Here is a 21,925-nt window from a genome sequence, read left to right as displayed (position 1 = left end):
CACAGGTCGTGTGGTGATGTGACCGGACCTAAAGAGGAAGCTTCTGATCGATCAGGGGAGGAGTTAAGGTCTGAGGCCTCTGTTAACAAGCTAGGCTCAGAGAAGAGCAGTCACCCCAGCCGTGGCAACTCACATCCACACCCAATGCCCACTGGTGTGGAAAAGCTCCTGTGAGTGGGTGAGTCCCTGAGTCCAACCCGTACCCCTTTAAAGCTCTGAATTCTGCAAGCACAGCTACATTCCACCCCCCCCCCCCCCCCCCCGAGTACTAAGCAGGTCAGGGGCAGACCTTATCTTGCTGTCTGGCACCCTCAGCCACAGGTCGGCTGGTGCTGGGACCCGCCATGTTGTTTTATCAACAGCAAAGCTGCGCAGCATCTTTTCAGAGAGAGTTAGCCCTCTGAACCACGTCTGGGGGGGGGGGGGGGGTTAAGGGATCAAGGATCTTTGCAGAGGAATTTGTGACAGAAAAAATAATATACAACCAACAATACTATAAAACAATTACTTCAGGAAAACATGTCAACTAGAGTTAAGGCGCTAGAGTGGTTATAGGTTAAAATAACATGTCAGCGCATAAATAACCAACGAGCTAAATCTTAAAACAGGGAAAACTAGAGTGGTTAAAAGGCAATAATATATTTGTGCTATTCAACCAAAACTGACATCAAACAAATGAGTGAGGTTTTGTCGCAGAGCCAGACTTCACGACAGAAAAACTGTGTAGGTAAACAAAAGACTGTGTTCACGTTACCTATGGTGAAATTACAAAGCAGTTAGCAGTAAAGAAAATCCCCCTAGCTTTTCTTTCAGCTGAGTGGTCACTCCGTAAACCTTTGAGCTCTTTCTGACCCCTGAGGTGAATTCGAACTGGATAGTCACAACAGACTTTTATTGTTTACCTTGACACGGAGTGGGGACTTTCTTTCAACACGAACATTCCACATGCCTCTTCAGTTCGACCAATCATCGTCCCTACAGGGACATCGGCATTCCCAGCTGTCCTGTATTCTCCATCCACAGTGGGACAGTGAGCCAGATCCACAACAAGTTTAGGATGAGTCAAATCAAGACTTGGGGGTGGGGGCAGGGGGGAATTTTCCTTCTGAGCTTTTTGGAGTGTGTAGTCTAGTCTGTGTAGCCTGAGTGTAGTCCAAGTTCCGCAGCCCTTGAGGATGTGGGAGTGTGTCGTCTGTGTAGTCTGAAGCCTGAGTGTAGTCTGTCTGAGTTACGCAGTCCTGGAGGATGTGGGACACACAACTCTTGATGAGGACGGCACACGTAACCCCCCCCCCCCCGGCCTCTTTTGGCTACTCGTGTGGCAAAGGGACGGGTGGAGAGGAAGAAGGGAACCATTGACACACATTGGCATTCTTTGGCCAGAGTGGAAGCTCAGCGCCAAATGTGCTCAGTGGAGAGGAGAGGGGGTGGGTTGGGGCACACAATGTGGACACACAGACACAAAGAAGCACTGTGCCATTGCTGTGCAGGACTTCCCAGACCGAAGATTGTTAGGATTGAAATAACTTGTAATCTCAAGGAAGTGACCTCCACCACCACGCAGGTTAGCCCTACTGGCCGGTCAAAGCATACAAATTGTTCTTGCTTCAGACACATCACGGCTTGTGTTTGGGGTTTGCACATTAAAAGGTTTCAGTCGTGTTGAAGAGGCTGGTCAGCTACAGTACAGCAGAACACCAAGTCCCTCCTCGCCAGCCGAGACTGGGCAGGGAATTCGTACGTCTCTGCTACGCCACTGCTTTTCAAATCCTGCAGATTTCCTTTACTCTGCAGTTTCCATCCCGTTTCCACTTACCCATGCATTACTTTGGACGAAAGGATATCACCTTTATCCAAGGATTAAAACACCCCTCCCTTTCTCTAGTCAGCTGTGGTCTATGGGCCGGTTTCACAGACCAGGCTTAATCACACTTTCAATGTAAAATCAACATTGAAGATGCTTTTTAATCTGGGACTAGTCTTAAGCCTCGTCTGTGAAACCAGCCCTATAACTCTCTAATGGAAAACTAGGTCAAAGAAGAATGGATTTGTAAAGGATTTACACACAGAGTACAACACTGCAAGTGCATCAGAGGAGTCAGAACTGGAAACATTCCACATAGTGACAGCAACGGGTGAAAGCGGGAACAAGTCGGCAACCGATCAAAACGTTCAGAAAATGTAACAAAAATGCAAAAATGTAAATAAATGTCAACGTTGTTGAAAATCAATGACACACTCGCTAGTCAAGCCAAAACATTGCAATACAATGGTTTCGGTGAGTAATCCCCACTACTACCTAGTTAGTGTAGAGGAGTGGGGATTACTCACCGAATCCATTGCATTGCAATGTTTTGGCTTGACTAGCGAGTGTCATTGATTTTCAACAACGTTGACATTTATTTACATTTTTCAGAAGTCTGAACATTTTGATGGGTTGCCAACTTGTTCCCCCTTTCACCAGCTGCTGTCACATATAGATGGTATGAAACTGGTCTTACCTTCCCCCATTGGGCCCTGATTGAGAGGACTGCAGGACCCCTCTGGCATGGCACAACAGGCCTCTGGACCTGCCAACACAACACAGAGAACAGGGTCAACCTCCAGTCAGCAGGAGCCATATGAGTACATAAAAAGTCTAGAAAAAGGTACAATACCTCTACTGTATGAATCTATGAGAAGGAAGAAAGAAAGAAAGAAAATAACAAGGAATGTGATGGCATTCAGCTCTGTTGTCAAAGTAACCCAATATGATGACCGCATTTACATTTTATATTTCTGGCATTTAGCAGACGCCTTCATCCAAAGCGGCTTACAGTAAAACCACCAGCAGCAACAGCATCACAGCAATATCACCCTTACCCTTCGCGTAAGGGAGTCCCAAGTCATGTACGGCATCCCCATGTGACTTTGTAATGTGCTTGTTACTCTTAGTGTGTGCATAGATGTGTATACACTCCAGAGAGCATGCCTGGCAAAGTCATGCCCTACATTCCTTATTTCCCTAAGCTTGCTCTTTGGAGTGAGGGGGGAAAGGAGCCCTAGTCTTATCAACTGTTAAAAAAGGGAAATGCTTCCCATTCCACTGCCCTGCATGGTCAGTTAGCCAGTGTTGTGTTAGCTCGTGCCAGCCACTCGCTTATGCACTGTATGGGGCTCCAGAGGGCTGGCTAGATGGGCCTGAGATTGTTGCACGAACTCATACCAGACAAGTGAGTAAGAGTCAGCATTGAGTGAGGTGAAAGAGTGAGAAAAGAGAGAGAGAGAGAGAGAGAGAGAGAGAGAGAGAGAGAGAGAGAGAGAGAGAGAGAGAGAGAGAGAGTGTGTCTTGGCTATTAGGCAGCAGAGATCTAAATTCTGCAGCCACTTGATGATGATGGAAATGGAAAATGCTTGTGAAATCGAGGCCTCACTATAACTAAACCACCACAATCTTTAAAAGCATTTCCTTTACACTCAGTTTCATAATTAGATGACCAATTCAACAGGGCAAATTAGTAGCAGTACGAAAACGCAATTTGTTCTGCTATCGTTCTTCAGAATGATAACCACAAATGAGTTAAAGGGTTGAAAAGTTGAAACCCGGTGGCTGGCATGCAGTCTCTGCAGTGTTCTTCATGCCAGGGTCTTCCAGCCCTAATGATGAGGTGTGTGCTAATGATGAGCCCAGCTCATCGAGGCTGCTAGTTCCTCACATCAGCGCTTCCCTTCCCTCCTTAAATCGAATTAACACAGAAGACCGGGGGCCTGAGAACCCGTCTCCTGTGATTCCTAGCAAGCTTCCGTCTTCCAAACAATCGCATACTTCGCCGCAGCTAGATCAGAGGGGGCAGGAATTCTTCAGGGATTAGTATGGGCATTGTTCCCAGTGCAATCCCCGGCCACTGCCCCGAGCTGACAGCCAGGCTCGCAAGGCCGAGCCAAGCCAAGCCCACTGCCACGGGAGGTTCGTCAATTAAGTTGCACAGGAACGCTGGGAGAAAAAACACAGAGCCCTGCTCAACACATTAAAATCACTGGTTTAGTAGAGAGCAGGGAGAGCTGAGGAGCCCCTGGAGGGGCCTGATTGATCGTAACCAACGGTCTTAGGGAAACAATCACACACAAGAGCCGTTATTGTCGGTTGTAAAACACAAATCTCACGAACTTTCGGTTCATTTCCTTATTGCGTCATGACAAGCTGTCAAATAGGAAACACGTGCTGTAGGCCACATCTTCATCGCAGTGAACGAGGTTATGTTATCAAAACATTTCCTGAAGCTATAAAGCCTCTTCAAAACACCCTTTCACCAAGTAGCCACTCCCAATTGATTTTGAAGTGGAAGGGAGCATGGATAAGCTTGACCAAGAGGGTTCAGGTTGAAGTGGAGACTTTGAACTTATTCCCCAGTGCGATGAACTACCGAAAATCCCTCTTGAAAAAGCCTTCAGATAAGTCTGAAACTATGAACTTGCCCAGCTGAATGACCACAACTATGTTAATCTCTCTGAATCCTCACTGGTCAATGAGGGTCTAGACAAAAAAATAAGGGGCTCAAAAGGTAGAATACCATTGAATGGCAGGACCAAAAAATACATTCTAATGTAGGCTACAATCAAAGAAAGAGGAGAGTTTGCACTCCAAGTTTCGTTCAAAGGACCTTCAGCAGGATTTACCGTAGATGTACATTGAAAGAAATACAGGATGTGGAAACATTCTCGGGTGGAAAAGGAGGACTCAAAAAAGGGTCAAGAACAACGTTTGGGTGTGCAATCAGCAGTTTCAGAGAGTATGGGACATAATACACACAGACTGCTTCTAACCATCATACCATTATCCGTCATCTCAAGTTTGCTGAGGCTATGAAAATGCTAAATCATTGTTTTCCTAAGGTGGCAAGCATGGCTTCGTTTAAATCCTTAGGAAAACACACTATCGAGGTTAACGTTCATGTGGAGTTGGCCACCTGTGCTGGAGCCAGCCTCCACTTTACACAAATGGAGAGCATTTGTTCCCACAGCTGATAAGTGTGTTAGCTGCAAGCTGAACCTCCCATGTGGGAATCTGGAGCTTGTCCTCTAATTGGAGACAGATGCCAACACGGCGAATCTGATTGGTTGAACTGGTTGTTACACTAAAGAGCCGCAATTCATCTGTATCCCTTCCAGCTGAACTGATAGTGGTGCTTGTTCCGGAAACAGTCAGTTTCACTTTTTTTCCCAAGACTGCCTGAGCTTTTCTAAAAGAAAACCAACAGCTGTTTCTTACATATGTTCTCTCAAGATAATGGACTGACGTTGAACTCAGTTGAATAGATGGAAGAAATTCAAATTGAGTCACCATTAAATGTGTGTGAAAATGCCCCACCCGAAAAACCTTCACACACACACACACACACACACACACACACACAACCATAACAAAAGCCTCTGAACTTCCTGCCTTTACTTTGAGAGCTAAGGGTCAGGCATTCTTGAAACAAACGGTCCTCGGGGAGCGATTACTATCTGGAGTATGTTTCACCATTGACAGCTTTTAGTGTTATAGAGAAAAGTGAAACCTTGAACTGAATAACTGGAGACGGAGACATGCCCAGACTTCTCCTCCACTGGGTAGACATGCCTCCCTCTCTGTCTCTCCAGGTCACAGAGGGCGCAGACAGAGCCGGAAGGACGTGACACAATTTCGCCAACATGGGTATTTCCCATTGAATACCAAGGGTCAAACGTGACTGTCAAATGCCAATCAAATCATATATATATTGCTTTTCATCCTGAAGAAATGTCATCCTTTCTTTCACATATTTTACTTTCTTGGTGCCTTGGGGAGACAGGTTGCATCGGTGGCGCTGTAGTGTAATGACTTGGTGCTGCTGATTGTGGCTACGAAAGAAAGAAATCTCTCAAAGTCACTTTGTTGATAGCACGAAGGGTTGGCTGAACAAGATGAGAAAACATTAAAGAGCCTCCTCTCTCGTTCATCCATCTTTACTCCATGGCTCACTCACGCGGAGAGAGAACCTGCTCCACATTACATGGAACAATAACCCGGGCAAATTAAGTGTTTACAGGTGCGACATGAACCAATGGGGCATTAAGAGAAGCTAAAAATAGCCTTGAAGAATGCGCTCCACCCCTTCTCTCACAGTCAGTAAGACCACTTTCTTTGTTGATCCTTCCTCAAATCGTCTATCCAACAAGGCCCAGGGGATCCTGGGAATACAACGACACAAGCCTCAGACAATGACTTCAGCCAGTCATGGAGCCGGGTCCCAGAACAAGTACAGTCAGGATGTTTACTTTCAAAAAACATGAAGAATAAAATCTCAACCGACATGAGGGCCGAGTTCTAGTGGACCTGACTGAGACACAGAGCCTTTATTATTTCAGAGGTAGAGGCCGTGTTTATCTTGCTTGACCTCTCTCTTACCCTCTTACCCCCTGTCTACCCCCACAGAAGGAAAAAAAAAACTCACAAACACCCATTCTCTGCGTCAGACAATTGCCCTCTTTCCCACATTACTCCTGCAGTTCGTCCCTGACACGGCCCTCAGGAGACGAACAGCTTTTCATTCACAGGAGAACACAATAAACCAGACTCTCGCTTCATTTCAATCAAATCTCCATCTCCCAAGAATAGCTTCCCTGTAACCCTTGACTTCCCTCTGGCATTTAGGGCATGAAGTCTTTCATTTTGCACTAGGGGTGGGCATCGACGATCGATAATTGATCGATAATTGATCGATAAGGATCTTGGTCGATCACAAAATAAAACATTTGGTCGATCACAAAAAAAAAAAAAAAAAAAAATTGTGATCGACCAAATGTTTTATTTTGTGATCGACCAAGATCCTTATCGATCAATTATCGATCGTCGATGCCCACCCCTATTTTGCACCGCTTCGTAATTATGATTCAGAGCACGCTGCTCAGACAGAGCGATAAGCCATCCGTCCCCCTGAACACCCACAGAGGCCTGTGAAGAGAAACAGCGCTGTACCCACAATGCACACGTACACCACAGCCTGCACGGCCTAATGGATTAATAATAATTTCCCTCTGTGGTAAAGCGAAAAGCATAGCAACTTTGACACCACCACGAACGGCCTACAACCGCACAGTTTGGAAGAGGTGTTTTTCGTAAAGAGGAATTAGACATTCCTGGTGAGAAAAAAAAGTGTGGTCTTCATAAATGGCATCTGACAGGTTGGTACCGAGTTCCAAGTTCAGTGAAATGAAAAATGCACTGCACTGTAGCTGCACTGCTGCCATAAGAGTAGGGAAGTTGCCCAACCATGTTGAGGGCAGAGGTGATGGCGGCTGGTCAAATGTAAAGGGCAAATCCGTGAACTGAGTTGGGGAGTTGGGCCATTTTAAGAGCGGTGGTTTTACAGCACTGTCAACATTATGACAGCACAAACACCCACTGCGACCTCCCTCAGATCTCTACATCACTTACAGCACGCTCTCTCCACTTTCAAAGTAAGGCAATGTTCTCAAGTCTTGTTTATCTTTTCAGTTGACCTCTAACTCTGTCTGTGTAATCCTAGCTATAACTTGCAGAGGTTGTTGTTGGAGACATATTCTGGAGACCCCCACTGTTTTCCACTTCGATAACGGCGTGTGATGGTTGCATCCTAAAAGAGGCGTACTCTGTGACAAAAGCATTAGACCAGAAACTACAATGACTTTACAATTCAAATAAAAACAATCAAATTGGTAGCCCAGAAGCTTATTTAAGAAAAGTTGTATTAATGCGTATTCAACCTAAGTCGGACTAGACCACCACATAACAAGAGAGGACGGCTTTTGTTCTTGTCCGGACTTGTGCAAGGTTCTCACTTGCTTAAACGCCAAACTGTCAGGCAGGAAATACTTGAGTCGTTTTGGGGGTGAGATCAGGGCCTTGAGCTCAGAGGTGTGAACGTCAGGCCTCAGCCTTTACCAAAGTCATGTTCAGGAAGCAGGGGGAGAGTGCTAGAGCAACCCTGGGTGTTGCAGCATACTCAAGACCGGTAGAGAAGGCTTCAGGGCAAGGGCGGAGGTTCGGTCTCAACAATGTTAGGGACACAACACTGTAATGATCTAATATGACTTAACTCCAAAGATAATGCAAATGAGGTCGCTCAAATATTGGTATGGACACGTCCCTAACACCGTCCATATGCAAACCTACGCACTTGCTTCTGGGTGTGTCTGAGCCACCAACAAGGAACTACTCTCCTGCCAGAAGTCTCTATGAGAGACACACAACACAACATGTTCAATGCCAGAACTCAGCGCTTAGCTTTTTTGGACCACCTGGAGGAGAGCCGTCTATTCCATAGAGGGATAATTTATCTCTATGGCTACAATGTTTTTTTGTGTTGAGAGGTCAAGTGAGGTCAAACCCAAGAGATAGACTTTTCATTATCCTTCATTCATTTTGTTCCGTTCTATTTCAACTGGCTGGTGGGAAAGGTCCACTGACTATAAACAGCCTGCAGCCAGGACCTCTCTCATTAGCAAAAGCAATTGAGTCAAGTATGATTAATGGGGAAAATTAGATGCATTACCCACGGAAAATGTTGCTACATTACAAGAAAATAGTGATTGACATCTGAATAAATCCCAAAAATATAAATGTAGCTACTCCACCAGCATTTCATCCAGGCCCTTTTGAGAAAAGGTGACTTTAAAAAGCCTGCCGATCTCAACAAGTGATCAAAGTTCAGTCCACAGTGTTTTCACTTTTAGAGCAAACATAACTTCTGCCCCCAAAACGCTTGCCCATGCCATGCAAAGCTTTAGTTTGACTAATAGTGAGTTGAGTTTAAGACAGATGAGATAATATAATATTAATAATATATAATAATATTATAGGCTAGGCCATTTCCTCCACAAGGGATCTATATGCAAGAGAGCATGAGAGGAGAATGACATTTATATTGTGATTCATTTGAGCATACAGATTATTATTATTATTATTTTATTTTTTTGCCATTTTAAACAATAAAATGCATTAAGTGATCTTCTTCATAACGAATACAAGACTTGAATCATGTCAAAATACCTTGAGGGATAAAATACTACAAATGTCCCAAACATGGATAGTGGTGGTAGTAGTAAGGCAAGGAAAGGTAGTAGTAGCAGTAATAATACAGTCGATTTATGGAATTTCATGGCAAAAATGACACACTACAGAATGTGTCGCGTGACTATTCAACACCACATCAACCAAACTGCGGTTTTGATTGACTGAAGAAATCAATCAATATCGGAACAAAACAAGCGCACGGGTTGAACAATTATGATAAGTATCATAAGCATTCATCTTGTTGGAAAGCTGTTCAAAGTCCTAACCATAAGTGCTAACCGTGAACATTTTCCAGACCGTTATGATGATATAAATATATTATGCCCCCCTAATTAGCGTTTATCTTGACTTTTATCAGCGCTGCAAAAAGGCACGACTTACCAAACAGGCTTCTTTTTTGTGTGTGTGTAGCTGTCTCCTTGTAAATCACTACTGGAGTGTAACAGTCGTTTTGTCTTCTTGAACAATTCGCTCTAACTCTTTCCCCAATCCTCTGGTCTTCGTGGCCCTACTTTAACTCACATTGTCAAACACATTATCCTCGCAGCTTGGCCTCCGCTGACTTTGCGAGCGCATGTGAAGTCGACATACAGGGACAGGGATGGGGCAAGACCGCCCACTTTTGTTTTTGATAGTGTAAGCCAAACCCAAATCGTATTTTTTGTGGTTAAGAGAATGGTTACATCTGCTGCAGCTTTTCATTATCATTCATCATTAATTCTAGTGTAGGTTGCAAAAATGTTATCATTTGATTGTTTGTCTCCTAGAATATAGCCCATACGCGTGTGCGCCTAACCATTTAGCAATCTTGGATAATATCCCACTTCCAAGTTTCTGCCAATTCCCAATATTCAAATATAACCCTTGCTAATGTTTAATCTCAGACAGTCTCAATTTGCCCACTGTGAACCAGCGACTTTTAGGGACACTGCCTAGAGTTTAGTGCGTTAAAATGACAAGCTTATGAACCACCCTCATTAGAAATTCTTATCATGCCAATTGTAGTTTATGAGCCTCGGGCCTCTGAAAAGGAGGGCATACAAAGAACCTGAGTGAATCAATTGGGCGGATGGTAATGTGTGGTTGTACGGTTAATGGTCTGCTTTTGCGCTGCCTTCAGGAGGCAACCTTTTTTTTTTAAACAAAGTTTTTATTCAAAGAGTACATATACACATTGATACACAGAATAGTATATACAAATATCACAGATGACTCCTTGTTTTTTTTTCCTAAACATGGATATCAAATAAGCTCCCCGCCCCCACCCTAAAAAACAAAAAACAAATTAGAAACAAATGTAACAACATATGGTACACTTAAAAAAAAAAAAAAAAAACTGTGTTACAAAAGCTAGGCTGTGTGACCAGGAGTAAACTCTTAAACTTTTGGAGATCTCAGAGAACCACTTCTGACCCTTGTACATGTTTAAAGTACTAAAAAGCATCGTCAATGGAGATTTTACATTGAAAGTGTGATTTAGTCCAGGACTAGGCTTAAACCTTGTCTGTGAAACCGGCCTAATGGGTGTTGAAGTGTTAAGGTAAGTCAATGTTTCCATCTGCTGGTTGTACATGGGAATGACATGACTGAACCAGTGTAATCTTTATCAAAAGACGCCCTTCCCTGCTTGTCCACATGTCACAATAATGTTCTAATCACGACTAATGAACAAGCTAAGAGCTCATCCCAAAGTACCTCTTGTGATTTATACAACTCTAACTCACAATTTAATGAAAATTGTGGCCTTGCTAAATGCTTTGACCTGCATACTAAAGTTGCATGGTCATTGTTGCATGGCTATTTTCTTTCAACAAGATACAAGAGCTACCTACAATGAGCTAGTAGAGCCAGATTAAACTAAAAGGAGAAGAGTTTAAGACAGGGCCCAGTTGTTCAAAACGTTTCATCTGAATCAGAGTGATCCTGATTCTTTACTCTGATCCAGCTGGCAGATTTTTCCTATACGACTCAACATCAGCCAGATAGATGAATGAATCCTGGATCAGAGAAAAGAAAAGAATCAGTATCATTCTGATCCAGATTAAAAGTTTTGAAAAACTGGGCCCTGACATGATAGCAATCAGGCCCAGGGTGTAGTTATGAATATGTTCCAAAAAGTCTGCTATCATCAGTACAAACACAACACAACACACATTCTGTGTACACTACCGGCATTTTATTTAGGGATTTAAAGGATTTCATACAGGAAGATACCTCTAAAAGAGACCAAACTACTCTATATACAACGGTCCAAATAATAAATACTTGTAAAGTTGCAAGAGTCTAATTTCATATTACGCGCACACAGTATTTTCTCCTCCTCCTCCGCTTGAAACATATGAATACATTATACAGAAAATAAACTATTTAAGTAAAATATGATATCCTTAAACTTCTGTTAAGACAAGGGGCAATATATACATTTCCAACTACACTTTTTCCAAAAAAGTGGATAAAACAAATGGTGATACAATTCCAAATGATAAAACAAGATAATAAGTCTAACGAAAAGTATTAACAAACAGCGGATTTTAGGATTCTTGATTTAAACACAATTCTTTTTTTTACCCTGAGACCAGAACAGCTGACCAACAACCTGAATTGACAGGCTACTGCAAAAAAAACAAAAAAACATGAAAGTAAAAAGAAAACAACTGTAAAAAAACAACAACAGTGAAGTCACATTTAAAAAATATTGTGAAGTAATGCTGCCACTCATACTCTCCTGAATGGGAGTCATGCTCTAAAACCTCACATACAATATCAACATCAAAAGGGAAATAAAATAGCGCCATAATATTCATTTCATAAACTCTCCAAACCAAACAAATAGAAAGTGATTTTTTTTGCCTTTTTTTTGTGACACTATATTTGCAAAGTGATCTCAGTTTGTGAAACGACCCATAGTTCCATGGGGCAGCCTGCAGCATTGGTGTCAGAGGTCAGGGGTCAGATGGGCTTGGTGGTGGTGTTGTAGACCAGGCGCTCCGTATCCTCCAAGGTGGTGACCTGGTTGCCGTTGACAGCTACGCGATGGTGCTGCGGCTGCTGTTTCTTCCCCTTCAGGAAGCAGTACCCCAGGACGGCCACTAGGATGAGGATGGCTAACCCCAGCAGAACGGCCAAGGCTATCGTAGCTGTGGGGAGGGACAGACAGACACCGGTCAATGGCAATGTGAAATGAGCCTGAATGTGGAGGGTGGGGAATACACTGGACAACTAGAGAGGTTACCATTTCTGTGGAAGTTGTGAAGTGTGCTTGCCCCCGAAACACCATCCAAGTCGCCCATCCCTATCTTAGACCTCAAGCCACTGTGTTAGCTGGCCGACAAACAAACGGCCAGAACATGAAAACTATTGCATGTGGACTTCAAACTGTAGGCGTGGTGGCAGGTTTACAAAATCCAAAGTCTACCATTCATTCCTATGGGCCAGATCTCGCCACAAACAGCTAATGCTAACGCAGCTGTGGGGAGGAATAGACAGACACCAGTCAACAGCAACGTGAAAGGAGCCTGAATGTGGAGCTTTGTGGAATACACTGGACAGTAAAGACCACTGGGTCTGGGTCAACTGCAACATTAATGGTGCCTGAATGAACTGTGCAGAATGTTTGGACCAGGAAATGGACCGGGAAATGGACACAGCTTCATCAACACAAGATGAGGACAGGCGGTGACCCCATGTCACTGAAAGTTGATGGGGCAGAATAATAGGTTTTTAAAAAGGAGGATAGTTATGGGAAGGGGTGTGTTTCCAAGGACTACTCTATCAATTCAGCACGACAATGGGCTTGGGCTTGTGTCAAAGAAAAGCAGAATGAAAGAGGGACAAATTATTACCTTTCTCGATCCCGCCGTCGTTTTGGTAATCGAAAATCTCCCTTTCAAAAATGTCTTTTTCTGAACACAGGAAGAAGGCAAGAGACAAATGAGGGGTCTGAACAGCAACAGTGTGTTTGGTACACAACACAGGTACCTCACCACAAAATGTTTTTTGTTTGAACATCAATTGTTGGTGCATTTTGTCTCTTTGCACATATTGCATTAAGACCATAACTGTCATTGCGTGACGGACTACATTTCGATTGTATGATTGAAGAATATGAAAATAAAACCACTGAAGAATAGATGACTGGTCAAAATATAAGACATGCATTTATTCCCAATGATTACTTCTAACAGTTATGGACATGATCCAACAAACTCAACACAAGTGGTCACATGAGTTATTTCATGGTTAATAATGATTGACAATGCCTTGCTCATCCCTGTGTGACTGATAATCGATCATGCCGGATGCTAGATTCCATTAAGAATACCCAATATGCTATGACCATACTTTGTGAGGCGTTTACAAATGGTCAAATACCTGGTGTGATGACTCGAGTCGACGTGTTTCTATGCATGTGAACATTAGACATTAATGGTAAACGCGATGTTGATGGAATACCCCCCCCCCCCCCCCCGGTCACAATGTCATGTTGTGAAAATGAGAATAGATCATCAACAAAACCCAACGTCGCCAGCCAGCAAACCCACCCGTGACTGATCTGCAGGTCCTCATACACGTCTCCTTGGTGTCGAACCTGTTCTCGTTGCCCTGGCAACCTCCGTAGTTGAACCGTAAGCACTCCTGGCGGACGGGGTTGTAGTACCACTTGGTGTAGCTCTCTCTGCAGCTCCCTGTGGCGGGAGCCTCGGTGCAGCGAACTGTGGTGGGGGGGTGAGAGAAGAGGTAGAGTGAGAGAAAGAGTGAGAGAAAGAGTGAGAGGTAGAGTGAGATAAAGAGGTAGAGTGAGATGTACAGTGTGAGGTAGAGTGAGAGAAAGAGTGAGAGGTAGAGTGAAGTAGAGTGAGGTAGAGTGAGAGGTATAGTGAGAAAGAGTGAGGTAGTGTGAGGTAAGGGAGGATATTTCAACTGATCTAACAGTTGAGGTAGACTCCCTAGGGGAGCAGGTAACAGAGGAATAATACCAGACATTCATCCTCTTATTGTGAATACGTCTACAGACAGACAGAATTCAACTCACCTTTCTGTTCATCCACTGGGATTTCCAGCAGAATCTTGAACTTGTCATTCACTGACAACGAGGAGGGAAACAGAGTTTTAGCATCACAGGCTGTTAAACTTCTCAAAAATGTCTAGATGTTCTAGAGAGATAGATAGGTACAGTAGGTATGTACTTTATTGATCCCCGAGGGGAAGTTAAGGTGCTACAGCAGCTCACACCACAAACAACAAAAACAAAATAAAGTGACAATTAAATCATAGAATAAAATGAAAATACAATTTAAAATAAAATTAACATAGACATCTGAATATTATATACAGTAAGAACAAACCAATATGATTTACCAGACTAGTATCACATCTGTTTCAGTTTGCATAGCCAGTTTGCACAAAATCGAGGCCACGTGTATGCAAAACAGTCCTCGCATTTCCAGTTGCTCCACTCGAGTTTGGAACATGCAACTTCGGTATTGCCAACACACGTGTCTCCTAAATACCCAACGGAAACCAGCTACGCCACCGAAAAGCGGACAATTCGACAGGAGCGGGTGGGGTGGTGTGGGGTGGGGGGTGTTTGAACCTGAGGAGTGAGTTTCTCCATCTCAATCATCCTGGTTTCACTCACAGTATTCGCAGTTCTCCTCGTCGGAACTGTCGGTGCACTGAGGCTCCTTGTCACACTCCAGACCTGGGTCCAGACAGCAGCCGTTGGAGCAGGAGAACTGGTGTGGCTCACACGGGGTACCACACACCTCCGCTGTAACACAACACACACGAGAGGCAGAGTGAGAGAAAGGAGTGAGAGGTAGAGAGAGAGAGAGAGAGAAAGGAGTGAGAGGTAGAGAGAGAGAGAAAGGAGTGAGAGGTAGAGAGAGGTAGAGTGAGAGGTAGAAAGGTAGAAAGAGAGACATTCACATTTTTGGCATTTAGCAGACACCTTTATCCAAAGTGACTCACTACATACACATTTGTCTAGGTAAGTGAATCATCGATCCATCAGTCATCATCAATTAGGTTAGGCAGGTCACTGGTAAATCTTGATGCGTCCCACTCGACAGATAAATACAGCCTTAATGTCTGTTACTGTGGGCAGTACATGTTGCTGATCAGGAGAACAATTGGGTCAGTGACTATGTAATATTGAATAATAATAATAATAATAATAATAATAATAATAATTGGATTATGACGTTATAAACAGAGTTACAGTCTGCATGAGGACATCTAATAGCATGATATTTTGAGTCTTACATTTAGGGGGTAGAAGTGGTCCCAGTCTGCCTGTAGGGGAAGTCTGGCCTAAAAGAGACGACAAAGTAAACTTTCAACACCAACAACGCACACGTAACCTCAATATCTCGAAAATCAACTTCTCTGAGAAGAGAGCCAGAAGGCTTTTGTCAAATATGTTAAATGTTTTTGGCATTTAGAAAGAGCGAAAACGCCTTTATCCAAAGCGACTTGAAACAAATACAGTTTTCTAAGGTGAATGAGTCATCGATCTAATCAGTCATCATAAGAACTTACCCGAGGCGCCGTCACAGGCGTTGGTGCACTCCAGTAAAGACAGGTAGTTGTTGAGGTTCTCTCTGCAGCCCCCGAACATGAACTCCTCACAGCGCTGTGACGCGGCGTTGTAGTGCCAGCGAGGGAAGGAGCCGCGGCAGGGGCCGACTTTCATCGGGACCATACAGTGGTCTGGCAGGCACAGAGAGAGGACAGGGACTGGTCAACTACTTTATCCAATAAGATATATTTACATTTTTACCATTTAGCAGACGATTTTATCCAATGCGACTTACAATTAGAGATTACAGGGACAGTTTCCCTGGAGTAACTTAGGGCTAAGTGCCTTGTTCCCAGGTGGGATTTGAACTCATGATCTTCTATTCACCAGTCCAACTCACTATCCACTACTAGGCCTCCACTACCCCTATCAACGTAAATATTTGTATCACTGTCCTTTTGTAATTGTATTTCTGGCTCCACAAACCTGCAGAATAGGATGAATTGAGAGTAACAATATCCTCTTTCTGTTTTTAACACTGTCTCTCACCACCGCTACCACTCATACATTCATACATGTACTTACCCATTTTTATAAATATTTACTAATAATAATAATAATAATAGTTTACAAGCAGTTTAATGATTGACAACCCACCTACTAATGATGTATAAGTAGTTAGGTTTAGAAGCTAAATGTTATAGTTCCTGTCAGTAGGACATTAGGTAGCCTACTGTATGTAGCAACCGATACAAACACCTGTTCTTTCATAATGGCCAGTCTCTGTTGTGGTAAAATACTAATTTTTTTGCGTCTGGCGTGTGAACATACAATACATTGTGAACCAGAACAGACAACAGGTGACTGAGACGCCACCACAGAGGAAGGAAGTGGTCCCACTTGTGCCAAGCTGCAAGCTGATGACGCATTACTACTAGCCTGTGTACTAGAAAAAAACATGTTTTATGTGTCCTTATATTACATTCAATGGAAATGACTCATTGGGATGATAAATATATTTAGGCAATATGAAGAACTGCAAGGGTATGTACAGTGTAGTCATGTATGTATCACAGATAGTGTGAAATATTCAGTCAGTGTGATATTGGGTAATACCCACTCATAGCCCACTTATTCTTCCTATTATCTACATACATTTCATTTTCAAGATTCAAGATGTTTATTTGTCACTCCGGGTATACAGGTACAATCGTGTGAGATACTTTCGCTGGGGGGGGGCTTCACATAGGGTGCATAAAACATTTAAGAAGTAACCTAGCAATAACCTAACCTAGTAACATAATAACAAAGAGATAAAACCATCGAATTCTATACTTTCATTGTCATTCGTCCAGCATTGTTTATTGTGATTCGTGAAGTGAGGCAGCAGTTCAGGTGCAAATGTGTTGAGGCTGACATCAGGGTCAGCAGTATGCCCTTGCCTGTTCCATTGAGGAACATTCCTGACACCATTGAGAGCAGAGGCTAGTTAATAGCTAACTGAGCCCATGAATGGTTAATAGTCTCCTTTCTGTCTGCAAAGGCTTTGAGAGACCTTTTCATTCACCACCACCCCCCCCCCCACCAAGCCCCCAAGGTAGAACAACCAACAGCAAAGAAAATATTTCAGAGGAACAAACTCCTGTTGTTTGGATTATCAATAGTCTGTCTTGTGTTAAAGAGGATCATGACAGCGACTGAGTTCATTTGTTTGTGATACCCAAGCTGAAACCAGCCAGACAGGTTTTGTGGAGAAGGGGGGTGGAGAATGGGGAGGGAGTTAGGGAGGGAAAATCACTACCATAGCTGGACTTACTTCCTGTTTCTGATGAAACCCCAGGAAGACGAAGCAATTCATAGACACATGTCATGTAACAGGGCAGGGCCGTGAAAAAAAACTTCCATTGTCTGCTTCCAAAGTATTCCCTCATTTTCCTAGTAAATTATGATGAGCAGTGACATCTAATAACCCAGTAAAACCAGATGGGGTAATATTCAAGTAGACAAGCTGTTACTCCCTAACAGAACAAATGCAATTTATAAAGGGCACTTCTGTTGTCAGTGAAACAAACATGAATAATATAAACGAATAAACATTAGCTTCATATCGTACCTGAATGTCATCTCTGACGCTAAAGCCCACATACAGAGCGAACGAACCAAATCTTATTATGAAATGCTGTTTCTTAAATCGGGAAATCTTGATGGTATTCCCAAGAACCCAGAGAGCTTGCCTGGACAGGTTTCATTGGCAGTCTATGATCAGAACCCACAGACAGGAAGAGAAAAGGCTTGTTTTGCAACACATGCAAATTATTCCAGAGTGCCCAATCATGTTGGCGGGAAAATCGTGAAGAAAAATATTTGGTAATGATACAGAACCATGGCGTAATCAACGCAACTCAAACCAGTGCAACCAGTAACGGTCATTAACGACTATTATTATTAAGATATAAAAATGATCCAGCCCTAACCCATATCCTTATAATCAGCTCCAATGATTTCAGGACACACAACGCCAAATTGTGCCCAAAATAAATGTAAAAGGTATAGAAAATAGAGTACCCATCGAAGGTATAATGGAGTATATAATGTATATAATGGAGTATATATAATAGTTAGCTTCTGATTCATATGTATCCACGTGGTAATGATACAATTGACCTGAACACAGGGTTCCCACACCTTCTGAAACATCAAATTCAAGTACCTTTAAAGGACTTTCAAGACTCAATTCCCTCAACTTCAAGGACCCAACACAGCATAGTTTGAGACAGATCTAGATGAGAATTTATATAATAGGAACTATCCTCTCACAGACAACAATTAAAAAGAGAGGCTTGAATGTGCGAACACTAGATGGTCTCTTGCCTTCACTACCACAGCACAGCAAAACAATATATTGTGAAATATGTGTAAAGTTATGCAATAAAGAGACCTATTTTCCCTTCAAATTCTCAAACTTTCAAGGATTTCAAGGACCCATGGGAACCCTGTGAACATGATTAATCACAGTCTTCCTCCCACACTGCATCCTCTTGCACAATGTGCTCAGTGACCAATACTCAAAAGGGTACCAGTCTCACATGAAGGAATGTTATCATCATATCATGTCCCTACTGTAAACACAGGACGGCTAACTCTGAAGTCCGCTGACACAACATAAACAAAGAGAGAGGGGACATGACTCACGTATGCAGTGACTCAAGGAAAGCCAGGGACAAAACCTTTCAAAGACTGTGTCCACTTTCCCCCTTCATACCCAACTCCTTTCATACCTAACTAACTAAAACAAACCTCTCTCTCTCTCTCCCCCAAATATGTATTTCCTTGTATGCACTATGCAGACTATCATTGGCACACAAAAGAAATTCCAAGACAGAACATTGACCAATATGTCGCGAATGAACAACAGAATTTGACAATGCCATACACTGACATAGGCAACGTCATGCAGTGAAGCATGATAACAAGAATGCTTTGTGACATGAACTGAAGAGCTTGTTCAGCTGACAGGTTGTAGCTACGGTTCAGTTTCACATACATATAAATGTGTATTTCTATTTCTATATTTATCATGACACGCAGCACAGATGGCAACGTGAAAGAGGAACATCTACACCACAAACGGTCTGAACTAAATGAAGATCAGCATCTTTTTCCCCCTCTATTGTGATGCAACACAGTCCTACATCTTATTCTATGTCACATTTACATGTTTGGCATTTAGCAGACAACCTTTATCCAAAGCGACTTACAACAAATACATTTGTCTAAGTAAGTGAATCATCTATCAGTCATCAAGAAAAATATACTATAAGTACTATAAGTACATCATGTACTGTGTAGTGTGTGTGTGTGTGTGTGTGTGTGTGTGTGTGTGTGTGTATATATATATAGGGCCAGTTTCACAGACAAGGCTTAAGCCTAATCCTGAACTAAAAAGCATCTTCAATGGAGATTTTACATTGAAAGTGTGATTTAGTCCAGGACTAGGCTTAAGCCTTGTCTGTGAAACCGGCCCATAGTGTTTTTACTTTTTACTCAAACCCCAGACATGCATATAGTAGCATACACACTCACCATCAGACTGCTCCGGGGTGAGCACCAGAACTGTGACCTGGGTTGAGTCTGACTGACCAATCGAGTCTGTGACAACCAGCTGGAACTTATACACCCCAGACGACAGATTGGACACGATGATTTGGTCCGGAAAAGTGGTTTGCTGGGAGACAAGGAAAGAGTATGAATTTACGTGTCGTCTTGTATAGCAAGCAACACTTCGATGTACATGTTCGTCCTTATTTATACCTACATTCATTCAAAGTACACAGCACAGCATAATCCATCTGTTAATACCACTGTATATATCTGAGTATTATTCTATTTCTATTATTCTATTTACTCTATTGTCTCTTGCCTTTCTTTTAACTATTGCTATTTTTCTCCTGCTGCTGCAATGTAGAGGAACCAAAGTCTAAGGATTTCACTCTCTTGTACTTGTATAAAATGGGATGTAACAATAAACTTGATCCTGAGACATGCTAACATGTCATGTGTAAAGTGGAAACCTTATTGCAAGTGAAAGGTTGGAGACAAACAGGATTATGGATAATCATATATGGAACATAATGCAGAAGAGTGGCCTTATGAGTATCAACCTCAGACTATTAAACGTTGAGATACAACTGTCCTTCTTTAGGTCTTCTCCACCATCTGAGAGAACAATGATCATTCAACAAACAACCATCGATTAAAGGTATTATTATTAGTATTACTGCTTTGCACCAGTTTAATCCTGTGATATCAGTGTTAATAAATGTTTTTTTTTTAACGATTCCTCATGTTTTAAGCCGGTTTCTGTGTGTGTTTGTTGCACTCATAGTTCACAGCAACTCATTTGATTTCCTTTGGTGTTAGTTGTCAGAAACACACCATACTCTGGATCCAAATGCAGTTTAGCATCTAACCAGAAGTGCAAATAGTGACATAAAACATGATATAAAAACATGATAGTGATCGGTACAGTATGGCAAGTACGGTAGTTAGAGGTATATACAGTTATGAGCTATGTACAGTTAAGATAGCTATGTACAGATGTATAAGTAGTATTAAGTAGGCTATATTGTTGTCTGGTACTCTGCAATGACAATAAAATTGAATCTAATCTAATCTAGTATTCTGATAGAATCTACTGGGACCCCCCCCCCCCCCCCTTGTCCCCCACCTCCATGACAGCCGAGGGGTTCCCTGCCATCAGCAGCCACTGGAAGGAGACTATCTGGTTGTCGTCCTTGCTCCCGAGCCCATTCAGTGTCACGCTTTCCTGGGGCTGGACCACTCTGTCCTGACCCGCATTAGCCACGGGAGGACGGTCATCTTCATCTGAGGAGGGGAAACACACGTTCATTTGCATTTTTACCATTTAGCAGATGCTTTTACCCAAAGTGACTTACAATTAGAGATTACAGGGACAGTCTCCTTGGAGTAATTTAGGGCTGAGTGCCGTACTTAGTACAACCACACGTACACAGCGGCTTATAGTGATTGATAATTGGAATGGGGAAACTTCAGAGACTTTTGATCACATTTGATCGTCTCTAGACTGAACTAAAGTGAATAAGTGCTTGTGTTTGCACGGTTTGACTGTCAACACAGCCACGTCAGGTCAGATGACAACAGAGTATGGAGGTTATGTTACACTGTCACAGAAATATACAAGTGTGGGGGTCCATAGACACAATTACCAACACACTATTCACCCAAGTTTCAGTGCTACCCACTACATGACTAAAAGTGTTGGACATCAAACTCCCCCTAAAAGCTTTTTCTCACCAGCACTCCTAAACAGAAACCAAATACTGTGACATGGTGCCTGCCTAGAATAATGAGCCCATGCGTGTGTGGACATGCAGGGTAATTCTCTCCCCCTCCTTGCTTGGTGGCTTCACTTCAGCTCTAAAGATAACACAAGGCCTGGCTGGTTTGACTCAGGGCACATTGGGTGGCTTTAGCTCTACTCATGAAAAAAACCCAACTAGACATAGCCTAATAATATAACACAGTTGGTGTGCTTACTGGGAGGGATGTTTGCTGCGAGGTCACTTTCATAAACTGTGTCCAAGATGTAGTTGATGAAATCTTTCTTCCTGACGAATCGGCAGACGTATTTCTTCTTGTAGAGACAATCGAAGAGAAAGCATGATTTGATCATCCCCTCCTCTGCTGCGTTCTCCATGAAGGCCACATTACACTTGGGGTCTTTGCAGCAGGACCGTATGCAGTCCTTGTAGCGATCAACCTTCGGGGAAGCGATGAACGTCGCACCGTCTTTCACCGACTCGTCAGTG

General features: G+C 42.9%; 2 protein-coding genes across 2 annotated transcripts in view; both read right to left on the bottom strand.

Moving 5' to 3' along the window:
• The window catches only part of LOC308175380 (pleckstrin homology domain-containing family G member 3-like), a 43,442-nt gene extending 33,869 nt beyond the window's left edge, over positions 1–9,573 (bottom strand). Inside the window, exons 1-2 of the mRNA XM_080550227.1 lie at positions 9,437–9,573; positions 2,502–2,570 (exon numbers count right to left, since the gene is read on the bottom strand). Coding sequence (XP_080406353.1) covers positions 2,502–2,550 — 49 coding nt within the window. The 5' untranslated portion in view covers positions 2,551–2,570; positions 9,437–9,573. The remainder of the gene's footprint in view (positions 1–2,501; positions 2,571–9,436) is intronic.
• A 2,338-nt stretch (positions 9,574–11,911) lies between these two features.
• The window catches only part of spint1a (serine peptidase inhibitor, Kunitz type 1 a), a gene marked incomplete at its 5' end in the record, with an annotated part of 10,151 nt that continues 137 nt past the window's right edge, over positions 11,912–21,925 (bottom strand). Inside the window, 10 exons of the mRNA XM_080550214.1 lie at positions 11,912–12,192; positions 12,898–12,957; positions 13,597–13,767; positions 14,088–14,138; positions 14,694–14,825; positions 15,320–15,367; positions 15,596–15,766; positions 19,659–19,800; positions 20,803–20,960; positions 21,654–21,925. The exon at positions 21,654–21,925 is cut by the window's right edge and continues 137 nt beyond it. Coding sequence (XP_080406340.1) covers positions 12,005–12,192; positions 12,898–12,957; positions 13,597–13,767; positions 14,088–14,138; positions 14,694–14,825; positions 15,320–15,367; positions 15,596–15,766; positions 19,659–19,800; positions 20,803–20,960; positions 21,654–21,925 — 1,393 coding nt within the window. The 3' untranslated portion in view covers positions 11,912–12,004. The remainder of the gene's footprint in view (positions 12,193–12,897; positions 12,958–13,596; positions 13,768–14,087; positions 14,139–14,693; positions 14,826–15,319; positions 15,368–15,595; positions 15,767–19,658; positions 19,801–20,802; positions 20,961–21,653) is intronic.

This window comes from Nansenia antarctica (genome assembly GCF_963989245.1).
Source record: "Nansenia antarctica genome assembly, chromosome: 1".
Classification (NCBI taxonomy): domain Eukaryota; kingdom Metazoa; phylum Chordata; class Actinopteri; order Argentiniformes; family Microstomatidae; genus Nansenia; species Nansenia antarctica.
The sequence above is the reverse complement of the archived record's forward strand: the minus strand, read 5'-3'. Positions and strand labels throughout refer to the sequence as shown.